Source organism: Labeo rohita, chromosome 12 (assembly GCF_022985175.1).
Source record: "Labeo rohita strain BAU-BD-2019 chromosome 12, IGBB_LRoh.1.0, whole genome shotgun sequence".
NCBI lineage: Eukaryota > Metazoa > Chordata > Actinopteri > Cypriniformes > Cyprinidae > Labeo > Labeo rohita.
In genome coordinates, this window is record NC_066880.1 from 26,706,696 (window position 1) to 26,730,542 (window position 23,847).

General features: G+C 34.7%; 1 protein-coding gene across 3 annotated transcripts in view; it reads right to left on the bottom strand.

The window, feature by feature from the left end:
- Positions 1–547: 547 nt before the first annotated feature.
- Positions 548–23,847, bottom strand: part of plekhm1 (pleckstrin homology domain containing, family M (with RUN domain) member 1) — a 26,238-nt gene continuing 2,938 nt past the window's right edge. For 2 of the 3 annotated variants that reach the window (XM_051124373.1, XM_051124375.1), the window contains 10 exons: positions 22,085–22,329; positions 19,267–19,902; positions 17,390–17,897; positions 12,648–12,816; positions 8,432–9,349; positions 7,073–7,218; positions 6,561–6,754; positions 5,454–5,517; positions 3,413–3,570; positions 548–1,660 (listed from right to left, as the gene is read on the bottom strand). In XM_051124373.1, coding sequence (XP_050980330.1) covers positions 1,552–1,660; positions 3,413–3,570; positions 5,454–5,517; positions 6,561–6,754; positions 7,073–7,218; positions 8,432–9,349; positions 12,648–12,816; positions 17,390–17,897; positions 19,267–19,902; positions 22,085–22,329 — 3,147 coding nt within the window. In that variant the 3' untranslated portion in view covers positions 548–1,551. The remainder of the gene's footprint in view (positions 1,661–3,412; positions 3,571–5,453; positions 5,518–6,560; positions 6,755–7,072; positions 7,219–8,431; positions 9,350–12,647; positions 12,817–17,389; positions 17,898–19,266; positions 19,903–22,084; positions 22,330–23,847) is intronic. The other variant, XM_051124376.1, reaches the window with a different exon arrangement.

Sequence of the window (23,847 nt, forward strand, 5' to 3'; positions counted from 1 at the left end):
AACAGGAAGAACCAGTCAGAGACAAACATAGCGCAATGTGGTTTGAGGGGAATGACAAGTTAAAGACAAAAGTATGCATCCATATTTCTATAGCTGCTCGGTGATTCTAGGAAACGTTGTTGCTGTTGCTGTTAAGTTCCATTGGCACAAACATATTATTTTAGCATGAGATCAGCGAACACACATTAACACACACAATGTACAGGTAGTGCTGTGTGCACTGTAAATATTGGTGCTTTTTTGGTAAATACTGTTGCATGAGGGATTTACTAAGAAGAATTATTGATAATAATAAAAGAAAATAAGTCAAAAAGATCAAAACATTAGGATTGTGAATGACCTTTGCTTATAGACCAGAGAAAAGCTTCAGTACTCATGACTCTAAAAAAAATCCGCCTGTTAAGACTTTTGCTTATGTGACACTGCCTCTAGTGGCAAAACATGAGACAAGAAAGACAAAAAGTCATCTGGGATTTTCCTTTAACAGATGATATAATGAACTCATCATAAAAATATCAGGAAAAACAGCATTGTTAAAAAGTAGTAAAAAAAAAAAAAAAAAAACTCAAAAAGAAAAATGTCATCTCTACCATTTCATTGTTCAATATAAAACAAGTGCTAACGAAGCAGCAGTCAACCTTCTTCATATGCAGACATTCTTTAAACCAAGAAAACAATATATAATATATAAGAGTTTATCCATTTTATCATTTACAGAGATGAATGTCAGCAATTATGTTTCTGATTTTGTGGCAAGCATTAATAATTCACATTGGTGATTTACAATAGTTACATTTTTGGCACAATCCAGTTTAGTGATAATGAATGCTACACTCAAAATTGAAAATAAAGGCACAGTATCATACAAAAATGACCTGTTAAAGGAGGTTGTAAGTGTTTGTTATTTCACAAACCATCCTCTTATTAAATGCATACAACTCCTGCATATACAACATGCTTATTAATGCATACAACGCTTTGTAAACTCACAATGTTTCATATAAAACTTGGCATGTGACATTCAGATGTAAAAAAAGTACTATAAAAACGAGAGTTATAAGATCCTTGGCATTCGAGTGCCTTAATTTTCATAAATAAAGAAATCCTTGGCTTGACAATCAATTAGGACTATGCAAAAAAACAAAAACAAAGAGAGAACCCGAGACTTATGATTCTAAACACAAACCTGCAGAAAAACACGTGAAGCCCGAAGAATTTTGTGTTTCCATAAAGTTGAACAGCAAAAGTCAGATTTAATAACAGCTTTCCCACCATTGCAGAACAGTGTCTGTTTGGCATTATTGACATTTCATGAAAGAACATACATGGGAGTGCCGACGTGAGTAAATATGTACATATGAATGTGTAAATAAGTGCACTTAAGGTTGAGAGTCAAATAAAATGCTTAGTGTGAGAAAACGATCAAACGCTTCCAGTTGGTCAGCTACTAAGTAAAATAACTTTTAAATATGGACTACAACAATAATAAAGTAACAACCCTGCATTTTGAGCTTGTAGCACGACCGTTTTTTTTAGAATAGAACACCTAAATCAGCCGTCCAAATCCCTCTCCATATACTTTTGTATGCGAACGCAGCGTGGACAGACCGGACACTTGGCCTTACAGGCAGAATGATACACCGTCTTGCAGATGTTACACCTGAGAGACAGAAAACACAGAATTAAACCATCATCATCATGTGCTGCATGTGACTGAATCATGTGACTCTACTAAAAAAGAAAGTGCTAGCACAGCACTGGTTTAGAGTGAAAGAGGATGTGTAGGGTTTTATATTTTATGTCTAATGTGTTGTATATACAGGTGCATCTCAATGAATTAGAATGTTGTGGAAAAGTTCATTTATTTCAGTAATTCAACTCAAATTGTGAAACTTGTGTATTAAATAAATTCAATGCACACAGACTGAAGTAGTTTAAGTCTTTGGTTCTTTTAATTGTGATGATTTTGGCTCACATTTAACAAAAACCCACCAAGAACCCACCATCTCAACAAATTAGAATATGGTGACCGATCAGCTAATCAACTCAAAACACCTGCAGAGGTTTCCTGAGCCTTCAAAATGGTCTCTCAGTTTGGTTCACTAGGCTACACAATCATGGGGAAGACTGCTGATCTGACAGCTGTCCAGAAGACAATCATTGACACCCTTCACAAGGAGGGTAAGCCACAAACATGCATTGTCAAAGACGCTGGCTGTTCACAGAGTGCTGTATCCAAGCATATTAACAGAAAGTTGAGTGGAAGGAAAAGTGTGGAAGAAAAAGATGCACAACCAACTGAGAGAACCGCAGCCTTGAGAGGCTTGTCAAGCAAAATCGATTCAAGAATTTGGGTGAACTTCACAAGGAATGGACTGAGGCTGGGGTCAAGGCATCAAGAGCCACCACACACAGACGTGTCAAGGAATTTGGCTACAGTTGTCGTATTCCTCTTGTTAAGCCACTCCTGAACTACAGACATCGTCAGAGACGTCTTACCTGAGCTAAGGAGAAGAAATGGACTGTTACCCAGTGGTCCAAAGTCTTCTTTTCAGATGAGAGCAAGTTTTGTATTTTATTTGGAAACCAAGGTCCTAGAGTCTGGAGGAAGGGTGGAGAAGCTCATAGCCCAAGTTCCTTGAAGTCCAGTGTTAAGTTTCCACAGTCTGTGATGATTTGGGGTGCAATGTCATCTGCTGGTGTTGGTCCACTGTGTTTTTTGAAAACCAAAGTCACTGCACCCACTTACCAAGAAATTTTAGAGCACCTTATGCTTCCTTCTGCTGACCAGCTTTTTAAAGATGCTGATTTCATTTTCCAGCAGGATTTGGCACCTGCCCACACTGCCAAAAGCACCAAAAGTTGGTTAAATGACCATGGTGTTGGTGTGCTTGACTGGCTAGCAAACTCACCAGACCTGAACCCCATAGAGAATCTATGAGGTATTGTCAAGAGGAAAATGAGAAACAAGAGACCAAAAAATGCAGATGAGCTGAAGGCCACTGTCAAAGAAACCTGGGCTTCCATACCACCTCAGCAGTGCCACAGACTGATCACCTCCATGCCACGCCGAATTGAGGCAGTAATTAAAGCAAAAGGAGCCTCTACCAAGTATTGAGTACATATACAGTAAATCAACATACTTTCAGAAGGCCAACAATTCACTAAAAATGTTTTTTTTTTTTAAATTGGTCTTATGAATTGTTCTAATTTGTTGAGATTTGGTGGGTTTTTGTTAAATGTGAGCCAAAATCATCACAATTAAAAGAACCAAAGACTTAAACTACTTCAGTCTGTGTGCATTGAATTTATTTAATACACGAGTTTCACAATTTGAGTTGAATTACTGCAATAAATAAACTTTTCCACAACATTCTAATTTATTGGGATGCACCTGTACATGTAGTAGTACCTGGTGGTGGTGTCAAACTGAAAAGGGAAGATGATGTTGTCGGTGTTGCAGATCTGACATATAAAGCCCCTTTGGGTGCAAAGGTCACAGTTGTGCACGTGCTTGGAGCCAAATTGAATCAAAGACTGCAGGTAAGATTCATAGTGCCCGTCTGCTATCTGTGTGCAAAAATAAGAGGTTAATCACTTAATAGCACTGTTTTCTTCAACAAAGGTTAGGGGTTTTGTTTAAGTGAGGGGTGTGCGATATTGTGTGATATTCCTATTTTTTATATTCAAAAAAAGTGCAAAAGATGTCACTTGTGTCATACCACTTCAAAAGATACACAGTTTAGGTACCAATAAAGTGTACTTTTGAAAAGGTACCGCCCCAGTGACAACTTTTGTAGCTTTTTTGCACTGAGAACGTTGTTAGTTCACACCTTTTCATTTAAGAGCAATCTGTGCCATCTTAAACTGATTTTTAAAAAATGAAATAATACTTGAGACTAAATATGAAACTAAAACCACCAGTAGGTGGCAGCAAGTCACTATCTTAATGAGTTAAGTGATTCATTTATAAGAGTCATTCAAATGGCTGATTCATTTGATCACAGAATCATTCATTATGCAGATTTGTTCAAAATGTGAATTCATTTAGTAAAGCACAGCTATGTTTTACTTGTTTGGATGTACAAAACAGTTCTGCTGTGGTTTCATTTGGGAATTTTAACTGACAAAATACAGCAGAAACAAAACATTGACAACATTGTCCAAAATGTAATTCAAAATTGTTAACTTATTGTTTATTGAACTGTTTTATACAACCAAGAGACTCATGGTCATGCTCATATTGAGGACAAAGATCAAAATATTTTGCAAAGTGGAAGTATACCATATATTTTATATATATATATTTTATATATATATTGTATACCAGTCAAAAGTTGTTAGATAGTAAGATTTTTAATGTTTTTTAAAGAAGTCTCTTCTGCTCACCAGGCCTGCATTTATTTGATCCAAAATACAGCAAAAGCAGTAATACTGTGATTTTTTTTCTATTTAAAATAATTGTCTTCTATTTGAATATATTTAAAAATGTAATTTATTCCTATGATCAAAGCAAATTTTCAGCATCATTACTCCAGTCTTCAGTGTCACATGATCCTTCAGAAATCATTATAATATGCTGATTTGCTGTTCAAGAAACATTTTTTATTGTTATTATTAATATTTTTTAAAAAAAATTTTTTTCAGGATTCTTTGGTGAATAGAAAGATCCAAAGATCAGCATTTATCGGAAATAAAACGCCTTTGTAACATTATACACTACACCATTCAAAAGCTTGGAGTCAGTATATATATATTTGTTTTTTTGGGGAAGGGGAGAAGAAACTATAGAAATTAATATTTTTATTTAGCAAGGATGCTTTAAATTGATCAAAAGTGATGATAAAGACATTTATAATGGATTTCTAATTCAGATAAATGCTGTTCTTCTGAACTTTCTTTTCATCAATGAAACCTGAAAAAAAAAAAATCTACTCAGCTGTTTTCAACATAATAATAATAATAATAATAATAATAATAATAATAATAATAATAATAATGTTTTTTGAGCAGCAAATCAGAATATTAGAATGATTTCTGAAGGCTCATGTGACTGGAGTAATGATGCTAAAAATTCAGCTTTGAAATCACAGGAATAAATTACATTTTAAAATATATTCAAATAGAAAACAGTTATTTTAAATAATAAAAATATTTCAAAATCCTACTGTTTTGGCTGTACTATGGATCAAATAAATGCAGGCTTGGTGAGCAAAAGAGACTTTTTTGGAAAACATTATAAATCTTACTGTTCAAAAACTTTTGACTGGTAGTGTATTACCAAACAAAACTTATTTCTCTTGGCACACAATTCAATTTCTGAAAATAACTAACTTCCCCTTAACAGTATTCTCACTTTGCCCATTGTTAAAACAATAATTATATTTTTGTAGATGATACATGTCGCACACCCCTAGTTCAAATTATACACAACAAGAAACAGCAACCAATACCTGCTGCAAGTCCAACACACTGTATACGTCACTGTTATCCAGTAAGTATGTCCGCTGCTGAAGCCTGGAAATAAAACACATATTATTTATCTGTTGCAATCACCTGGAAAATAATTAGCTCACTCCCAGAATAAAAATTTTAGAATAATTTACTCAACCCTATGTCATCCAAGATGTTCATGTCTTTCTTTCTTCAGTCAAAAAGAAATTAAGGTTTTTGAGCAAAACATTCCAGCATTTTTCTACATATAGTGGACTTCAATGGGCATCAACAGGTTGAAGGTCCAAATTGCAGTTTCAGTGCAGCTTCAAAAGGCTCTACACGATCCCAGCTGAGGAATAAGGGTCTCATCTAGCGAAACGATCTGTCATCTTCTAAAAAAATAAAAACTGATTTACTTTTTTAACCACAAATGCTTGTCTTGCACTAGCTTAACTTCATCCATTACGTAGTCACGTTAAAAAGGTCACGCAGAAGTACCGACCAGTGTTTACAAACCAAATGTGCAAAGAAAGTCAAACTCCCTTTACAAAAAAAAAAAAAAAAAAAAAAAAAAAAACAACAGTGTTGGATGATTTTGAAGTTGTAGGAGAAAATGCGATGGAGTTTTTCAACCTTTCCAATTTTTTGAACCAAAATACACAGACGGAAAACTAACCACGTGTGACCTTTCCAACGTGATTACATAATGCATGAAGATGCACATCATCAGAGCTGGTTCAAGACAAGCATTTGCGGTTAAAAAGTACACACATTTTTATTATTATTATTTTTTTTTTTTTTTTTTTTTTTTAAAGAAAATGGTTTGTTTTACTAGATAAGACCCTTTTTGCATGGCTGGGATCGTGTAGAGCTCTTTGAAGCTGCATTGAAAGCTGCTTTCAACCCACTGGCGAACACTGAAGTCCACTATATGGAGAAAAATCCTGGAATGTTTTCCTCAAAAACCTAAATTTCTTCTCGATTGAAAAAAGAAAGACATCTTGGATATCATAGGGGTGAGTAAATTATCTGAATTTTTATTCTGGAAGTGAACTAACCCTTTAAAGGCTTTAAAGATGGTGTCCAAATTACAAAAACAAAGGAATCTAAGAACACACACACACCTGGGCTGGATGTGTTTGCCGATGCCGCTGCGGCAGATGAGGATGTAGTCTCCAAGAAAACGAAGCCTCCGTCTCAGGCTCTGCACTTTCTCCATGATGTCAGTGTGATCAAACAGGTCAGGATTCAAAATGTCCAGGTGCAGGAGCGGCTCGTGCTCAATCTGAGTCAGCAGCTTAAAGGCTTGTTTTGAGACCTGAATGTATAGACAAACACAGCTGAATGACATAAACACATACACAACTCAGAAATTTGGGTTTGGTAAGATTTTGCATTCAACTGATGAAAATAAAGAAAAAAAAAATTGAGTAATATTGTGAAATATTTTTACAATTTAAAATAGCAGGTTTCTATTTTAATATATTTTGGAATGTAATTTATTCCTGTGATCAAAAATTAATTTTTAGCATCTTTACTCCAGTCTTCAGTGTCACGTGATCCTTCAGAAACCATAAACAAATGATTTTTGACAGCACTAAAACAGATAAAATAAAATGAAGTCATAAGTGCTCACCTCACGTGCTGTCAGGTCCCAGTTGTGCACCATCCGGGAGGGGATGATGGTCGTGTCTCCCTGATGGCAGCTCTCACAGTAGTACTGACCCGAGAACTCACAGAGTCTGGCTTTCCCCAGAGATATACCGATCTGACTAGGGCAACCTGTGTGCACATTTACAACAGCTTTTACTTAGAGCCAGGCAGCACAGGTAGAAAGAAAAACACTTCAATATAGACACTAGAGCACAGCACTTCCTCATCTCATCTCATATATGTAAGCATACAAAGGAAATTAGTGAAGATAAGACAGATCTAGTTTAAAATGCAAATGCACAGTTCTAATACTGGTTCCATACATTTCTGTCAAATATTTATAGCATGTAAAACTTAAATATTAAAAAAAAGTGGTGTAACCATCAAGCAAAAACATATTTTAAAATATCATAAAATCTGTGGCATTTGATGTCAAATTAGTAAAGAAATATGATTAAAATAATTATTTTAATTTTAATTAATTTTTAATATTAATTTAATTTTAATATTAATATTAATTTAGTTTTTTTGTAAACTGGAGCTTATTAAAAGTCATTATAAATTTAATTTAATTGTAATTCTAAATAGCCTACAAATATTTCTATACAAAAATTATAAAATAAAAAAATAAAAAAATTAATAAAAATTAATAATAAAAATAAAAAAGTAGTAAAGAAATATGATTAAATAATTCTTTAATTATTATTCTATTAATTGTTATCAATGACATTAGAAAATAGCGTAAATAGCGTACAAATATTTCTATGCAAAAAATAATAATAATTAATAATAAATAAAACTAAATAAAATAAAAGTAGTAAAGAAATATGATTAAATAATTATTTAATTATTCTTCTATTAATTGTTAATATTCACATATGAAAACCTTGCCATATCATAAAAGATTGAAGATATCTGATTCATACTCTACTGTTGAAGTTTTTTTTTTTTTTTCGTAAACTGGAGCTTATTAAAAGTCATTATGAATTTCATTTAATTGTAATTCTAAATAGCTCACAAATATTTCTATACAAAAAAATTAATAATAAATAAAATAAAATAAAATAAAAGTAGTAAAGAAATATTAAATAATTATTTAATTTTTATTCTATTAATTGTTATTAATGACATTTGAAAACCTTGCCATATCATAAAAGACAGATATATCTGATTCATACGCTACTGCTTAAAAGTTGTTTTTTTTGTAAACTGGAGTCATTATTAATTTCATTTAACTGGAATTCTAAATAACTTACAAATATTTCTTTCTATGCAAAAAAATTATAAAATGATAAATAAATAAAATAAAATAAAATAAAATAATCATGCAAACCTGTCATACCTGCACATTTGTAGTTTTGTGCGTCCAGTCCTCTCTCATTTGGGACAATACACAAGTGAGACAGCAACATCCCATCTCCCTTCAGTCTGTGTTGGACCAGTTTGTGAACACTCCCCAGGCGAGACGACGAGACGCCCTGAACCGCTCCATCATCCTCCGTCTCCAGATACGAGTCGAGCGCTCCTCTGATCAGACTCCTCCATCCTCGTGCTTCCTCGCCGCTCTCCGCCCTCAGCGTCAGAGTGTCCTGCGCAGTCAAAACCTTAAAAAACGCAGGGCTTCCTAAAGAAACATCAGGAACCACATCCCTGATGTTCCCAATGGGATGTGAGAAGAGAGGCGTCTTGAAGTCGCCTTGAACCCGGTACCCTCTGAGAGTCTCCAGGGAGAGAGAAAGCAAAACTGACCGCCAACCCTTCTCCTCCAAATTCTGATAGACTACCGCTTCCTTTATGGCGTCTGGCTCTGGGTCCTTATGACGTGTCCAATCTAACTGTGGAGGGTCTGGAAGCTCTGAGATGGTGTGTTCGGGGCTCGAGGGTGTCGGCGAGGGGACGTCCTGGTCGTTGGACGTGTGTAGAACCTCCCACTGTTCGTCTCTCATTATGGGCCGCAGTTTGCTGATGGCCTCCACGATACGATCCACCCAGTCCTCCGCCTCTCCTCGAGACGGTGCGCGCAGGTAGATTTTTTTGCCTAGGAAGGAGAGCCGGAATCGGCCCTCGGTACCAGAGGACAGGCGGACGTCTTCGCAGCGCAGCAGGGACAGGTTTTCATAGCAGATGCGCTCCTCTGCGTTCATGTAAAGCCTAAGTTCAAATGGAGAGAGTTCGCAGTAATAATCCCACCATATGCCCACCGCATTGCGCCGCTCCAGCTGACCCAGCTTTACCAGTCCCCTGAACGGGTTAGGAAGACCTGAGAGACATAGAGACCATGTTATACACATCCAACATTTATGGACTTTATGAAACATTTGTTTTTCAACCAAATTGCTGTTTTATAAACTTGAGACTTGAGGTTAAGTATTTAAAAAAAATAAAATAAAATTGTACATTGCATTCGAGTTAGAGTCAAGATACAATTGATCTATTTATTTATTTATTTTAACTTAATAATACAACATCTTAAACCTTTTTTAGATATTTTATAATGTAACATCCAACATTTCTAGACTTTATCAAACATTTGTGTTTTGTTTTTTTTTAATCAAATTGCTGTTTTCAAATTTGAGACTTGAGGTTAAGTATTTAAAAAAAAAAAAAAGAGAAGAGAAGAATATACATTGCAAAGGCCTAAAATAATATTAGATATAACATTATTATATACAAATAATATTATATATGAACATATATGTAATATGTATACATTACTGACCTAAAAATTTGAGCTAGAATCAAGTTACAATTAATTAATTAATTAATTAATTTACTAATATACACTACCGTTCAAAAGTTTGGGGTCAGTACATTTTTATTGTTTCTTTCTTTTTTTTTTTTTTTTTTAAGAAATTAATACTTTTATTCACCAAGGATGTATTAAGTTAATAATTAAAAGTTTATTAAAAGTTAATAATAAATAATTTACATTGTTATAAAATATTTATATTTTGAATAAACACTGTACTTTTTAAACTTGTTATTCATGAAAGAATCCTGAGAAGAAGAAAAAAAAAAAAAAAATAAAATCACAGGTTCCAAAAAATATTTGGCAGCACAACTGTTGATATTATCCAACATTGATCATTCTAATAATAAATCCGCATATTAGAATGATTTCTGAAGGATCATGTGACACTTAAGACTGGAGTAACAGCTGATAAAAATTCAGCTTTTCATCACAGGAATAAATTCTATTTTAAAGTATGTTAAAATAAAAAACATTATTTTATAAACATAATTTATTATTTTATATTGTAAAAACATTTTGCAATATTACTGTTTTTTTTTCTATATTTTTAATCAAATAAATGCAGCCTTGATGAGCATAAGAGACTTCTTTAAAGACTATTACAAGTCTTACTGACCCCAAACTTTTGAACGGTAGTGTATTTTATTCATTTTCATTTTATTCAAATTCATTTTTATTTCAAATTAATAATAAATACAACAACTTAAACTTTTAAATACATTTTAAAGTCCAACATTCAACATTTCTGGACTTTATGGAACATTTGTATTTTTTTTTTTTTTTAATCAAATTGCTCTTTTATAAACTTGAGCCATGAGGTTAAATATAAACAAAAGAAGAAAATTAAGAAAGAAAAGAAAATTACATTGCAAATTACTAAAATAATATTATATATATATATATATATATATATAAACCTATTATTATTGTTCTTATTATTATATACAAATATTATTATATATAAACATATGTAATATGTATACATTACTGAACTAAAAAATTATAGTTAGAATTAAGTTATAATTTATTTATTTATTTTAATGATAAATACAACAGCTTACATTTTTAAATATATTTTGAAATCCAGCAACATCCAACATTTCTACACTTTATCGAACATTTGTGGTTTTCAAATCAAATTGCTGTTTTATAAACTTGAGACTTGAGGTTAAGTATTTAAAAAAAAGAAAATTATACATTGCAAAAGACTAAAATAATATTATATATAAACATTATTATTATTATTGTTATTATAGAAATAATATTATAAATAAACATATGTAATATGTATACATTACTGACCTAAAAATTACAGTTAGATATATTTCATATATTTCATAATCCAAGATCCAACATTTCTAGACTTTATTGAACATGTGTTTTCTGATCAAATTTCTGTTTTATGAGATTGAGTTTGAGTATTCCAAAAAACACACACACATTACACAAGGCTAAATTATTCATCCATCCATCCATCCATCTATCTGAATTTATAGATAGACATATTTATAAAATCATTTATTGAAATCATTTAATATTTATAACAGATTAATAATTTTATTTATAACAGATTAATTATATATTTAATAATAACAACAATAATAATTAAATAAATAAATAAATAAATAACTGCAATAAATAAAATAAAACTATAAATATTATGTTTATTTTTGCATTTATTTTTTACTGTGGAATATAAAATGATATTTAAAAAAAAAACATCCCACTTTTCATACAATGCAACTAGACTTATTGTTGTTAAGTTACAAACAAAAAAAAAAACAAACAAAAAAAAACATATATTTATTTCCATTAAGTTTATTTGGAAGTAAAAAACTTCAACTAAAACTAAATAAACCAAAACCAATAATTACTATATAGACATATATTTAAAAAATTAAAACAAAAAACACTAAACTACATCCAATAAAAATGACAAAAACACAATATAATTTGAAACTAAATATAAATTGAATTCAAAATGTTAACACAATCTATAATTGTATCTCAATGATACAAAATAACAATTTTTCATTTCTTCTTTCATGTTGCTCAGAAAGTCATACAGGTTTGGAATGACTTGAGCTTGAGTACATGATGACCATTTTAATTTTTTGGTGAAACATACCTTTTTTTAAATAACGTAAAGAAGGTTAAGCATTGAAGGTTAAAAAGCAGAAATGTGAAAATCATATTTTGTTAAAGCATACAAATATGTGTAATATTGAAACTGTAAAGTTGACTAAAGTTGGTAGATGAACTTGTTCTTGTGTGGTAACCAACAGATGCTGTCGATAAAGCTTATGCTGTACTGAACCTGTTACATTCCGATAGTAAGTGAGAAGGCAGTAAAAACAGTAAAGAAACTCAGGGAGACAGAGATGGTAAAGCTGTCATCTTATAAACAGGGTTTTGACCTTCTTCAGTTTGAGACGTAACTCTCTGCTTTAAATCCCAATCGTACTTGGTATCAAACCTCAAAGTTCAGTGCATGGAGCAACACTTAAGTCACTTTTAACCTGGGAAGCCTTTCATAGCTATTAAAATTAAATCAAGCACCTAACTACTGTATGTGAAACCAAGCAAAGGGAAGTATAAATATGTCAGATAGTTTTTTTTAAGGTCATTGCTCTGCAATAAGGAAGTTGTTAAAAATACAGGAATATTTAAGCACAGTTCACACATACTGTAGCCAATAAAAATAGACCAACCACTAGTTTCCCACCACTTTGCAGCTCAGAGCTTGGTGAGTATAAATGTCTTCCAGTAGTTACTAACCAAGATTCAGGCATAAGGAAATTCCTACCGTTGTGTCTCCGGTGCACCACACTAGGTGGTGGCTGGACGGTGTCTGGTTCAGAGGTAGGCGACACCTGTCCGTTCATCTGTGCGTCGTCAATGATGGCATACGCTTCAGAACTGCCCATTTCTTCTGGTTTGTAGAAATCATCCTCTGATATCCAAGATGTGGATTTCTGAAACACAAAAAGGTGTATTTGAGCAGATTTTAAAGGAGAAGTTCACTTCCGGAACAAAAATTTACAGATAATGTACTCACCCAATGTCATCCAAGATGTTTGTCTTTCTTTCTTTAGTCGCAAAGAAATTGTGTCTTTTGAGGAAAACATTGCAGGATTTTTCTCTATATAATGGACTGATATGGTGCCCTGAGTTTGAACTTCCAAAAAGCAGTTTAAATGCAGCTTCAAACGATCCCAAATAATGTAAACGATCCCAGCCGAGGAAGAAGGGTCTTATCTAGCAAAACGATCGGTTATTTTCATAAACAAAATACAATTTAAATACTTTTTAATCTCAAACGCTCGTCTTGTCCTGCTCTGCCTGAACTCTGTGTATTCTGGTTCAAGACAGTTAGACTATGTCGAAAAACTCCAATTGTATTTTCTCCCTCAACTGTAAAAATCATTTCAAAATCATCCTACATCACTGCAGAAGTACCAACTTAGTCTATGCAAAGTGAACATGCAAAGAAGATCAAACACCCTTAACAAAAAAGGTAAAACAGCGATATAGGACGATTTTGAAGTTAAGGGAGAATACGCGATGGGAGTTTTTCAACATACCCTAACTGCCATGAACCAAGAAAAAAAAAAAGTTCAGGCAGAGTAAGACAAGACGAGCGTTTGACATTAAAAAGTATATAAATTTTATTATTTTTATTAAAATAACAGATCTTTTCGCTAGATAAGACCCTTCTTCCTCGGCTGGGATCATTTACAAACGCATTTGGGATTGTTTAAAGCCACTTTTGTTTTTTTTCCTGTCTTTTTTCAATGACAGGACAGTGGAAATACGACAGGAAGTGAGCTGGGGGGGGGATTCGGGAAAGGTCCACAAGGTGGGATTCAATCTCGAGACACCTGAGAGCAACTTCACCATATGTCACCAAATCCACGGTTCAATACACGCTTGTAAATTGTGTTTTTTCGGTTTTGCATTTAATTAACTTCCCTGTAGTATTTCTCTCGGAATTTGCTGTATGTGTGCCCACGATTTCACGTGCTGAAATGAGGAAGCGCCTCCTCGCTTATATTTGAATTCCATTTTAATGACATGCAGTGATAAGCCTTTCTAAACCTGTTGTCCAACAAAAGAGTTATAAAACAAAAGTTATAAAAAACATTATAACTTGTTTTTAATTCACAACATCAGTCGAGTATATGAAACAACTTCCTTATGTGATCTGATGTGGATTCTTATCACAGTATGAGGCAGACGATAAATTCTATACTCATATTCTATGTATGTCGATTAGCAATGGCTTATGAAAATACATGAGATGGCTTAAAGAACACAGATAAACCATATATTATTGCAGACGAGCGTTTATTGTCCTTACATTTCATCAATCAACACGTTTAATGTTATATCTTGTTTTTGCCTTTATCCATATTAGAGAAGCTGGAACAGAACGTCATCAGTGATGCTTATTTAACCGAAGTGATGCTTATCGTGTTATCAGTGATACGTATTGAACCGTGGACCAACTGTATTGTTGCATCCACAGTCAGCGCACTGCCCACAAAGCTATTGGTGCCGACTTTAAGCCGCATTTAATCTGCATTTTGGAAGTTCAAACTCTGAGCACCATATCAGTCCATTATACGGAGAAAAATGCTGAAATGTTTTCCTCAAAAAACTATTTCTTTATGACTAAAGTAAGAAAGACATGAACATCTTGGATGACAAGGGGGTGAGTACATTATCTGTAAATTTCTGTTCTGGAAGTGGACTTCTCCTTTAAGTAGCTACAGACTGTTACGTCCGTTGTACACGTGCTATTAGGATCCATCATTAGTGCCAAATAGAATAGGCAATTGATTTCATGAATCAATTCAATTAAATTCTGATTCGATTCAAATCCAATTTTGATTCGTTTATGCATGCAAAGATAAAAATAATGCTGTAAACTATACAAGGAATGCTGTCAGCTTAAAACATAGACTTAACAACATACAAATAAAACTTTGTATACAAACATTTTCAAAGCAGTTTTATATAAACTTTTTAATGATATGATTATATTTTTACTGTTGCTGTCATGATTCTGATTTACTTAAACATAACCAGTGTTGTCTCATTTATGAATATGTAATATAGTGCATATATTTAGCAAAACGTTCCTCTCTACAGTTAATTTTCATGGCAACTATCAAGCTTTGGACGATATGTGCCAAGCTGCGAAACATGTTACCTGTTTCTGATGCAGAAAAGCTAGTTCACGCATTCATGACCTCTAGACTGGACTATTGTAATGCACTACTAGGTAGTTGTCCTGCATCTTCAATAAACAAGCTACAGATAGTCCAAAATGCAGCTGCTAGAGTCATTACCAGGTCAAGAAAATATGATCATATTACCCCAATTTTAAAGTCTCTGCACTGGCTACCTATTAGGTTCCGCATCAGCTACAAAATAGCACTTCTTACCTATAAGGCACTTAACGGTTTAGCTCCTGCGTACCTGACTAGTCTTCTACCATGGTACAATCCTTCACGCTCCCTAAGGTCACAAAACTCTGGACTGTTGGTAGTACCTAGGATAGCAAAGTCCACTAAAGGAGGTAGATCTTTTTCACATTTGGCACCCAAACTCTGGAACAGCCTTCCTGATAACATTCGGCGTTCAGACACACTGTCTCTGTTTAAATCTAGATTAAAGACGCATCTTTTTAGCCAAGCACACAAATAATGCATCTCATAAACTTTTCCTGCAGCTATATCTGATCAAATGTTCATTATTAATCTTTTAGCTCTGGTTTAACAAACCTTCCTTTTCTTAGTTTGAACAGCAGCTACGCTAATTATGTTCCTATTTGTTCTCTGTTTCTGCCATGGGATTGACATCCCATGGTAACTAGGAATTCACAAGCTCCAGTGTGGATCCAGAACACTTAAGAAGAGATGATGCCAACCCCACAGAGGACTTCAGATGACGCCAACCCTGAAAACATACAGCATTACCGAATTCTGCTACTAATTTATAATGTTCTTTGTCTGTTTGATTACGTCATTAATTGATCTTTACCACACATCTCTGCCATATGTACATCAAACTACTACTACATATATTGTAAAAATGTCAATTTGGTGTAAAGCTGCTTTGCAACGATATGTATCGTGAAAAGCGCTATACAAATAAATTTGAATTGAATTGAATTGAATTGAATGTGACATTATTTACAAGGCATTTTATTGACGTTGAGAGACTGCATGAGATGTGATCAATTTCAGTAAGTTGCACTGTTTCTTTCAACACCTTGTGTTCATTTATGTTTATTTTGTTCTGTAACTAGCTAAGAGGAAGAGGCGATTTGTTCACTTGTGCTTTGAGTTTCGTGACAGTATATACTGTGTGTACTGTACTACATTTACATATGAAAAGCAACAAAACAGAAAGCTTATTCATGTACTGGCTGAGATGCGCTCTACAAAGTAGTTTAGTGAAGTTTGGTTCATGCATGAACTGAAAACAGCACAGGGATTTAAGAATCAATACTGGTTAACCAAAATGAAGATGGATTAATCTATATTAATAACCCAACACTAGTTCCACATGTGTGTGTGAATGTACAGTTGATTCTTAATACTGTGTTGTTACCTGAATGATCGACAGCTGTGTGTTGTTGTTTTTTTGGTTTAGTGATAGTTGTTCATGAGTCCCTGTCTGCTGTTCTTCAGAAAAATCGGTCAGGTCCCACAAATTCAGTGGTTTTTCAGCATTTTTGTGTATTTGAACCCTTTCCAGCAATGATTGTATGATTTTGAGATCTTTTATCAGTGAGGACAACTGAGGGACTCATATGCAACTATTACAGAAGGTTCAAACACTCACTGATGCTTCAGATGGAAAAACGATGCATTAAGAGCCTGGGGTGTAAACTTTTTGAATTTGAAAATCAGGGTAAATTTCACTTATCATGTCTCCTGGGAAACATGTAAGTATCTTCTGTAAGGCCAGTACTAAATGGAAAAAAACGTGATATTTAGACAAAATAAGAAAAATGTGCACATTTTCATTATGTTCAAAAGTTTTCACCCCCTGCCTCTTAATGCATTGTTTTTCCTTCTGGAGCATTAATGAGCATTTGAACCTTCTGTAATAGTTGCATACGAGTCCCTCAGTTGTCCTCAGTGTAAAAAGATGGATCTCAAAATCATACAGTCATTGTTGGAAAGGGTTCAAATACACAAAAATGCTGAAAAACCAAAGAATTTGTGGGACCTGAAGGATTTTTCTGAAGAACAGCAGGCATAAAAAAAAGGATAATTTAGGTAACACAGTATTAAGAATCAAGCATATGTAATCTTTTGAACAGGGTAATTTTTATAAATTCAACTATTATTCTTGTGAACTATATGTAAACATCTTTTATGTGAAATATCTTATTCAGGTCAGTACAAAATAAAAAATAGCATGCATTTTGTATGATCCCTCTTATTTTGGTACAATAATTAACATTTTGCAGATTCTGCAAGATGTATGTAAACTTTTGACCTCAACTGTATATGCTTAAGAAATAAAAACCTGAGAATATGAATCCTGGAAAACACTCACGCAGGAGGAATACAGCGAGTCCGTGGAGGTTTTCCTGCTGACTGTACTTGCAGAGCGTCTGCATACAGCATGTTGGGATTTCTCCACTGTACTAGTGGCAGTAGAGGTTTTTGGAAGAAGAGCATCAGGGTCTTTAAGGTCAGAGGTCTTCTCAACTCTCTCAGTCGAAGCAGAAACCGGAGGGGAATCAACAGGTGAGTCTTTGTTTTCCTCCTTCTGCTCGCTTTCTGGAGTCTCAGTGACTGCGGTAGTTTTAACTACAGTCTCGGATTCTTCCGTGGTTCCTTCTACAGTCTCCTGTATCGTCTCAGCTGATATCTTTTCAGAGCATGAGTCTGATTGATGTGCGTCTTGTGCAGCTGTTGGGGACGTGTCAGGCATGTGCGTTTTGTCATTAACTGCTTGTGCTGCAGAGTCTGAAGCAGGGATGAATACATCGAAGTGTTCCTTCAAGTCCTGATTAGAGGAACTGTTCTCTCTGAAAACAAGCAAGCATGACTTCAGATTACAAAACTTCTACTTACTTTACAAAATGAATTCACTAAACAATTTCTCTCACATTTACTTTGTGCTTTCTGACCCTGCATAGACAGCAACAGTACTACCACGTTCAAGACCCAGAATGGTAGTAAGGACATTGTTAAAATAGTCCATGTGACATCAGTGGTTCAACCATAATTTTATGAAGCTACAGGAATACATTCTGTGTGCAAAGAAAACAAAAATAATGACTGTATTCAACACAAAAAGCATTCTTGTAGCTTCATAAAATTAACAGTTGAACCACTGATATCACAAGTACTATTTTAAGTCCCCCTGTCGTGAAAATCAAGGTTATGTTGTTTATTTGTCTATGGTGTTTTTAATATGCTTTTAGACAAACCATGTGCCAGTCCATTAATCAACACCATTGCTGAGTATTTTCTCCTTAAAACTGTAGTTTCCCAAAGGCTGTCCCAGAAATGCGGTTTGAAACAGCCCTTTTTTTGCTACGTCACAAACTTCAGTAACCAATCACGTCAAAGAATAGATTCCCATCATTAGCGTGCAAAATATACCAATAAGATCATTAGCACAAAACCAAATATTAAATAGAGCATTTAAAAAAGCATATAGAGAACTAAATAGAGCACAACCACTAGGCGCTAACCGCTAACTTGAAAAATAACCCACGGCAACAGTGTAAAAGTAGTCCGGAGCCAGACGCACCACTCGCGTATGCTCACAGGCGCGAACTGGAATCACAAACTAGGCTGCATTCGAGCCTTCAAGGCATTTTGAGGGCACAACATCGTCAAGTAAGTAACTTTAACACGTTACAGTATCCACTGTAGTTGTCCGCTAGTAAAAACATAGTTTTATCTGTCATTACCCGTGTTTCGCCATCTTCGTTTACTACAGTTCAGTTAGTGGATCACGGGGCTCTGACTGGTGTGACTGTGTGGGGGCGTGGCTAATTTGCATATTCATAGATCCACGTATAGTAAATGAGGCCAGGGGGGTAGAGTTACATTCAAGCTGTTTTAAGGCATGAGAAAATTATTTTCAGAAAAAAACATTGAAATATTTCATTTTGATGATCAAAGATCAGTTTTAAGGGATCAAAATTTTGACTGCAGGGGGACTTTAACAATGTACTTTCTACCTTTCTGGGCCTTGAACGTGATAGTTGCATAGCTGTCTATGTAGGGTCAGAAAGCTCTTGGATTTCAACAAAGGTCTTACAGGTTTGGAACAACATGAGGGTGAGTAATTAATGACAGAATTTTCATTTTTAGGTGAACTATCCCTTTAACCATGAGAACCACGTGAACTATCCCTTTAACCTAGACCATGCTTATACTCACTCTGTAGCTGTGATCTTCTGTTGTGCATTTTGGTTGATCTCCGTGTCACAGCTCCAGTGTTCCTTCTCTGGACTCCTAAACTCCTGTCCCTGCAGCAGACTATCAGAGCTGAGGCTAGAGGACAGCTGTGACGATCCTGATGTATCCAGACTCAGGTTTGACGAGGTCAGCGGCGTGTTCACCTCACAGCCCTCGTTCTGCTCTCTCCTCGGCTCCCTCTGGAGCACATCCTGAGCCCAATCGGAGCTTCCAGAACCTCCGGATGACTCGGAGACTGTATCCCAAGACTCTTTGCGCTTGGGGCCTACAAGAGGCTCATCGGCAGGTGTTGGGGGACAAAGGCCTGCGAGGACTAGCGGTGTGTTGGTCCACTCATTCAGCACAGCTGATTTATAGGAGAGCTGGAAGGTCATCGAGGACAAACCCTGCAGGAGGGTGAGAAGAACCTCGCGGTCCTCCGGGTCCAGCAAAATAGCCCCGGGCTGGTAGTAGGAGCCCAAGTTGGACCCGTCGCGAAACAGCGAGGTCAGGTAACACTCCAGAAGCCCGTCGTTTAGCGCCAGGCGAACCCATGCTCTGCAGCGTCCAATGTCTGAGTTTATGAAGCTTAGTCGTTCCAGTTCTTGAACTACATCCCTACAGTATGCAGAAACGTTGTGTGATCATTAAATAAACAGTATCACATACTGTGGAGGTCAAAAGTTTACATACACCTTGCAGAATCTGCAAAATGTTAATTATTTTACAGAAATAAGAGTGATCATACAAAATGCATGATATTTTTTTTGTCCTGAACAGTTAAACTGCCCGCTGTTCTTCAGAAAAATCCTTCAGGTCACACAAATTCTTTGGTGTTTTTTTAGCATTTGTGTGTATTTGAACCCTTTCAAACAATGACTGTATGATTTTGAGATCAATCTTTTCACACTAAGGACAACTGAGGGACTCAACTTTTACAGAAAGTTCAAATGCTCACTTATGCTCCAGAAGGGAAAAACGATGCATTAAGAAACTTACATGTTTCCCAGAAGACTTATTTTGTCCTTTGGGAAACATGTACGTTTATTCTGTAGCTTCTGAAGAGCAGTACTAAATGAAAAAAATATGATATTTAGGTAGAATGCATTGTTTTTCCTTCTGAAGCATCAGTGAGCGTTTAAACCTTCTGTAATAGTTGCATATGAGTCCCTCAGTTGTCCTCAGTGTGAAAAGATGGATCTCAAAATCATAGTCATTGTTGGAAAGGGTTCAAATACACAAAAATGCTGAAAAACCAATTAATTTGTAGGACCTGAACGATTTTTCTGAAGAACAGCAGGCAATTTAACTGTTTAGGACAAACAAAGAACTCATGAACAACTATCACTGAACAAAAATCCCTCTTATTTTGGTAAAATAATTAACATTTTGCAGATTCTGCAAGGTGTATGTAAACTTTTGACAACGACTGTATTAATACATTCATGTATCAGTGCAGTCACTTCTACAAGACAAAGTAAATCGCACAAGAATTTAGATCTTTATGAATAAAAGTTTAAATATGACACTGTGTCTTTATGAACTGACTTCCACCTTCTCCCTCTACATTTAAAACAAAGCCTAAAAATGGTCCTGCTGAGTTAAACTACACACGAAACGTGAGTCAAGAGGCCTTAAAGATTCGAGTGAGTGAGTGTCACTTGACTACTGCCCATAGACTTAACAGCCAATTACTAAACCACATGATTCATCTAATCCTACAGGCTTGTCACAATCCTTTCCTTGACGTGTCTCTTTCTGTTTCCAAATGGCTGACAGGTTGCTCACTTGGAAATACTTCTAGGGTTAAAATTATTCTTAAGCATGAAGCTAAAAAAGCTTCATTCTAAAGCATGGAAAAAAATAAAAACTTACTAACCCCAAAACTGTGAATAGTGTATATTTAAAATTAAAATACAAAGTATACCTTTATATTATCTTTATACAATCTTTCAAATATACAGATTAACATATTTAAAAGTCATTTTACATGGCTACATTTTTTGATGTAAATTAAGTTAGTTGTGTTTCAATTGTTTATAATTGTTGCTACACCTCTTAAGGTGACACTGAAATTGAAGTTGATCTACATTCGAGTGTAATAGATTATCAAAATAAAAAAATGTAGGGCGGAGACTCGGTTTCATGTAGCTGTTGCTGATTGGTTGTTGAGTTGTTGGCGTGACACTCAAAAGTGGAAGCAAATTTGAACCTGGACTGCAAAACTAAACATAAGGATCAATTTTTTTAAATTGAGACTTATATATAATCTGAAAGCAGAATAAAAAAGATTTCCGTTGATGTATAGTTTGTTAGGATAGGACAATATTTGAAAATCTGGAATCTGAGTAACAACAACAAAGTACTGAGAAAATCACCTTTAATGTTAGCACTTAGCAATGCATATTACTAGTCAAAAATTAAGTTTTGATTTATTTACGGTAGGACATTTACAAAATATCTTCATGGAACATGATCTTTACTTAATATCCTGATTTTTGGCATACAAGAATGGATAATTTTGACCCATACAATGTATTTTTGGCTATTGCTATAAATACACCTGTGCTACTTAAGACTGGTTTTGTGGTCCAGGGTCAAAAATGAATGTGAGCTTGTAGGGGCAGTTTAAGCAGACTAAACGATTGGAGAAGTTCTGCATATGTCTGCTGTTTTCACTAGAAGATTCAGTTATGAAATATGCATGGATGAATTGTTCACAATAAGATCAATAGCATATTTATTTTCTAAATGCATGAGTTAATTAAAACTCATTTAGGTATTCTAACCTACGTCTCACCTGTGGGTGACAGTCTTCAACAGGCTCCAGAAGACGGGCTGAGGAAGTGCTCCTCGTGACCCTCCTTTGCGTGCGTGACTTCCGTCAGACCGGATGAATTTGCTCTTGATTCCATGGATGAACACCGCCTCCAAAGCACAACACAGCAGGTTAGCCTCCAGGTCCTCGCTGGTGACCGCCGTGTCTGTGGTGATGTACCGCTTCTGTAGGGCTTTTAGCGTCCGTGCGATCTTTCCCTTGATCCACTGAGGAGAACAGAGAGGTTAATGTTGCTGTTATGCATCTGTTTAGACATTTTTTCCTGCACCAGATGTCAAAACAAAAGAAGCAGGGAGAGAAATACAAGGAGGCACATGAAATCAATAGTTATTGATTTTTAGTGATAAGAGGCTGTAATAATGAAGTCATTTGCATTGATTTGCATCACTGGTGTGAGATCAGGTCACTGGAACCGTTGTGACACCAAATCAAGAAAAGCTCTTGCAACAACAAAACAACTTCACAAGATGTGGAGTAAGCATTGCACAGCCTCTTGAGGATCTCAGGCAAGAGGGCAGAACTGACAATCCATCGTGCTCTGCCATGTGAACCTGAGCCATACCTACAGACTGTCACCTGATGTCAGCTGACTAACTACTTATGAGCCAAAGCGCTGTGGAAATTCAACATAGCACCTTTGAGTCAAATGACACGCAAATAGTAGTCATGTTTCTGGGAGAAAAGAAGCCAAGATGACTAGAAAAAACTGAGTTTGCCTTTTAGGGTCGGTCATGATAAGCACTTAGTCATGCAATTAGATGAATGAGGAAATTCTGTCTCATATCAGATCTTGCTGCAAGTGTATAAACAACAAAAAACATGAATTTATATGTGGTTCTGAGAATACACATCTACAGTAGTCACCATTTGAAGTGGATCAAAACGTTTCATCAAAGTTGTTCTGAAACCAAAACAATACCAGTTCTTGTCTTATTGGACAACTTCATAAACTTTTTTTGATCCACTTCAAATGTTGACTACTATAGTTCTTTAAAAACACTGGTTAGTTTTGGTTTTGAGTTTACTCAAAAAGTGTACAAATGTTGGGTTTTCAGGTTAAATTATTTTTTAAATAAATCCTCCTGTTCACTTTGGATTAAATTACCATTAAATTCACATGTGTGACCCTGGACCACAAGACCAGTCTTAAGTCGCTATTTGTAGCAACAGCCAAAAATACATTGCATTGGTCAAAACTATAGATTTTTCTTTTATGCCAAAAATCATTAGGAAATGAAGTAAAGACCATGTTCCATGAAGATATTTTGTAAATTTCCTACTATAAATATATCAAAACTTAATTTTTGATTAGTAATAGGCATTATTAGGAACTTCATTTGGACAACTTTAAAGGCGATTTCTCTATATTTTGATTTTTTTTGCACCCTCAGATTCCATATATTAAAATAATTGTATCTCAGCCAAATACTGTCCTATCCCAACAAACCAAACATCAATGGAAAGCTTATTTATTCAACTTTTAGTGATGTATAAATCTCAATTTCGAACCTTATGACTGGTTTTGTGCTCCAGGGTCACATATGATAATTTTTGGTGCTCATACTCAGAAAACTTTTTAAAAACTTTAACTCAAGTATCATTTTATATATATATATATATATATATATATATATATAAATGATAATAATGAATTTTGTATGCATTTAAAATATTTTTGAAACATTACTATTTTTTTTTTAAATGCCACAAGTTTGAATGCTAAA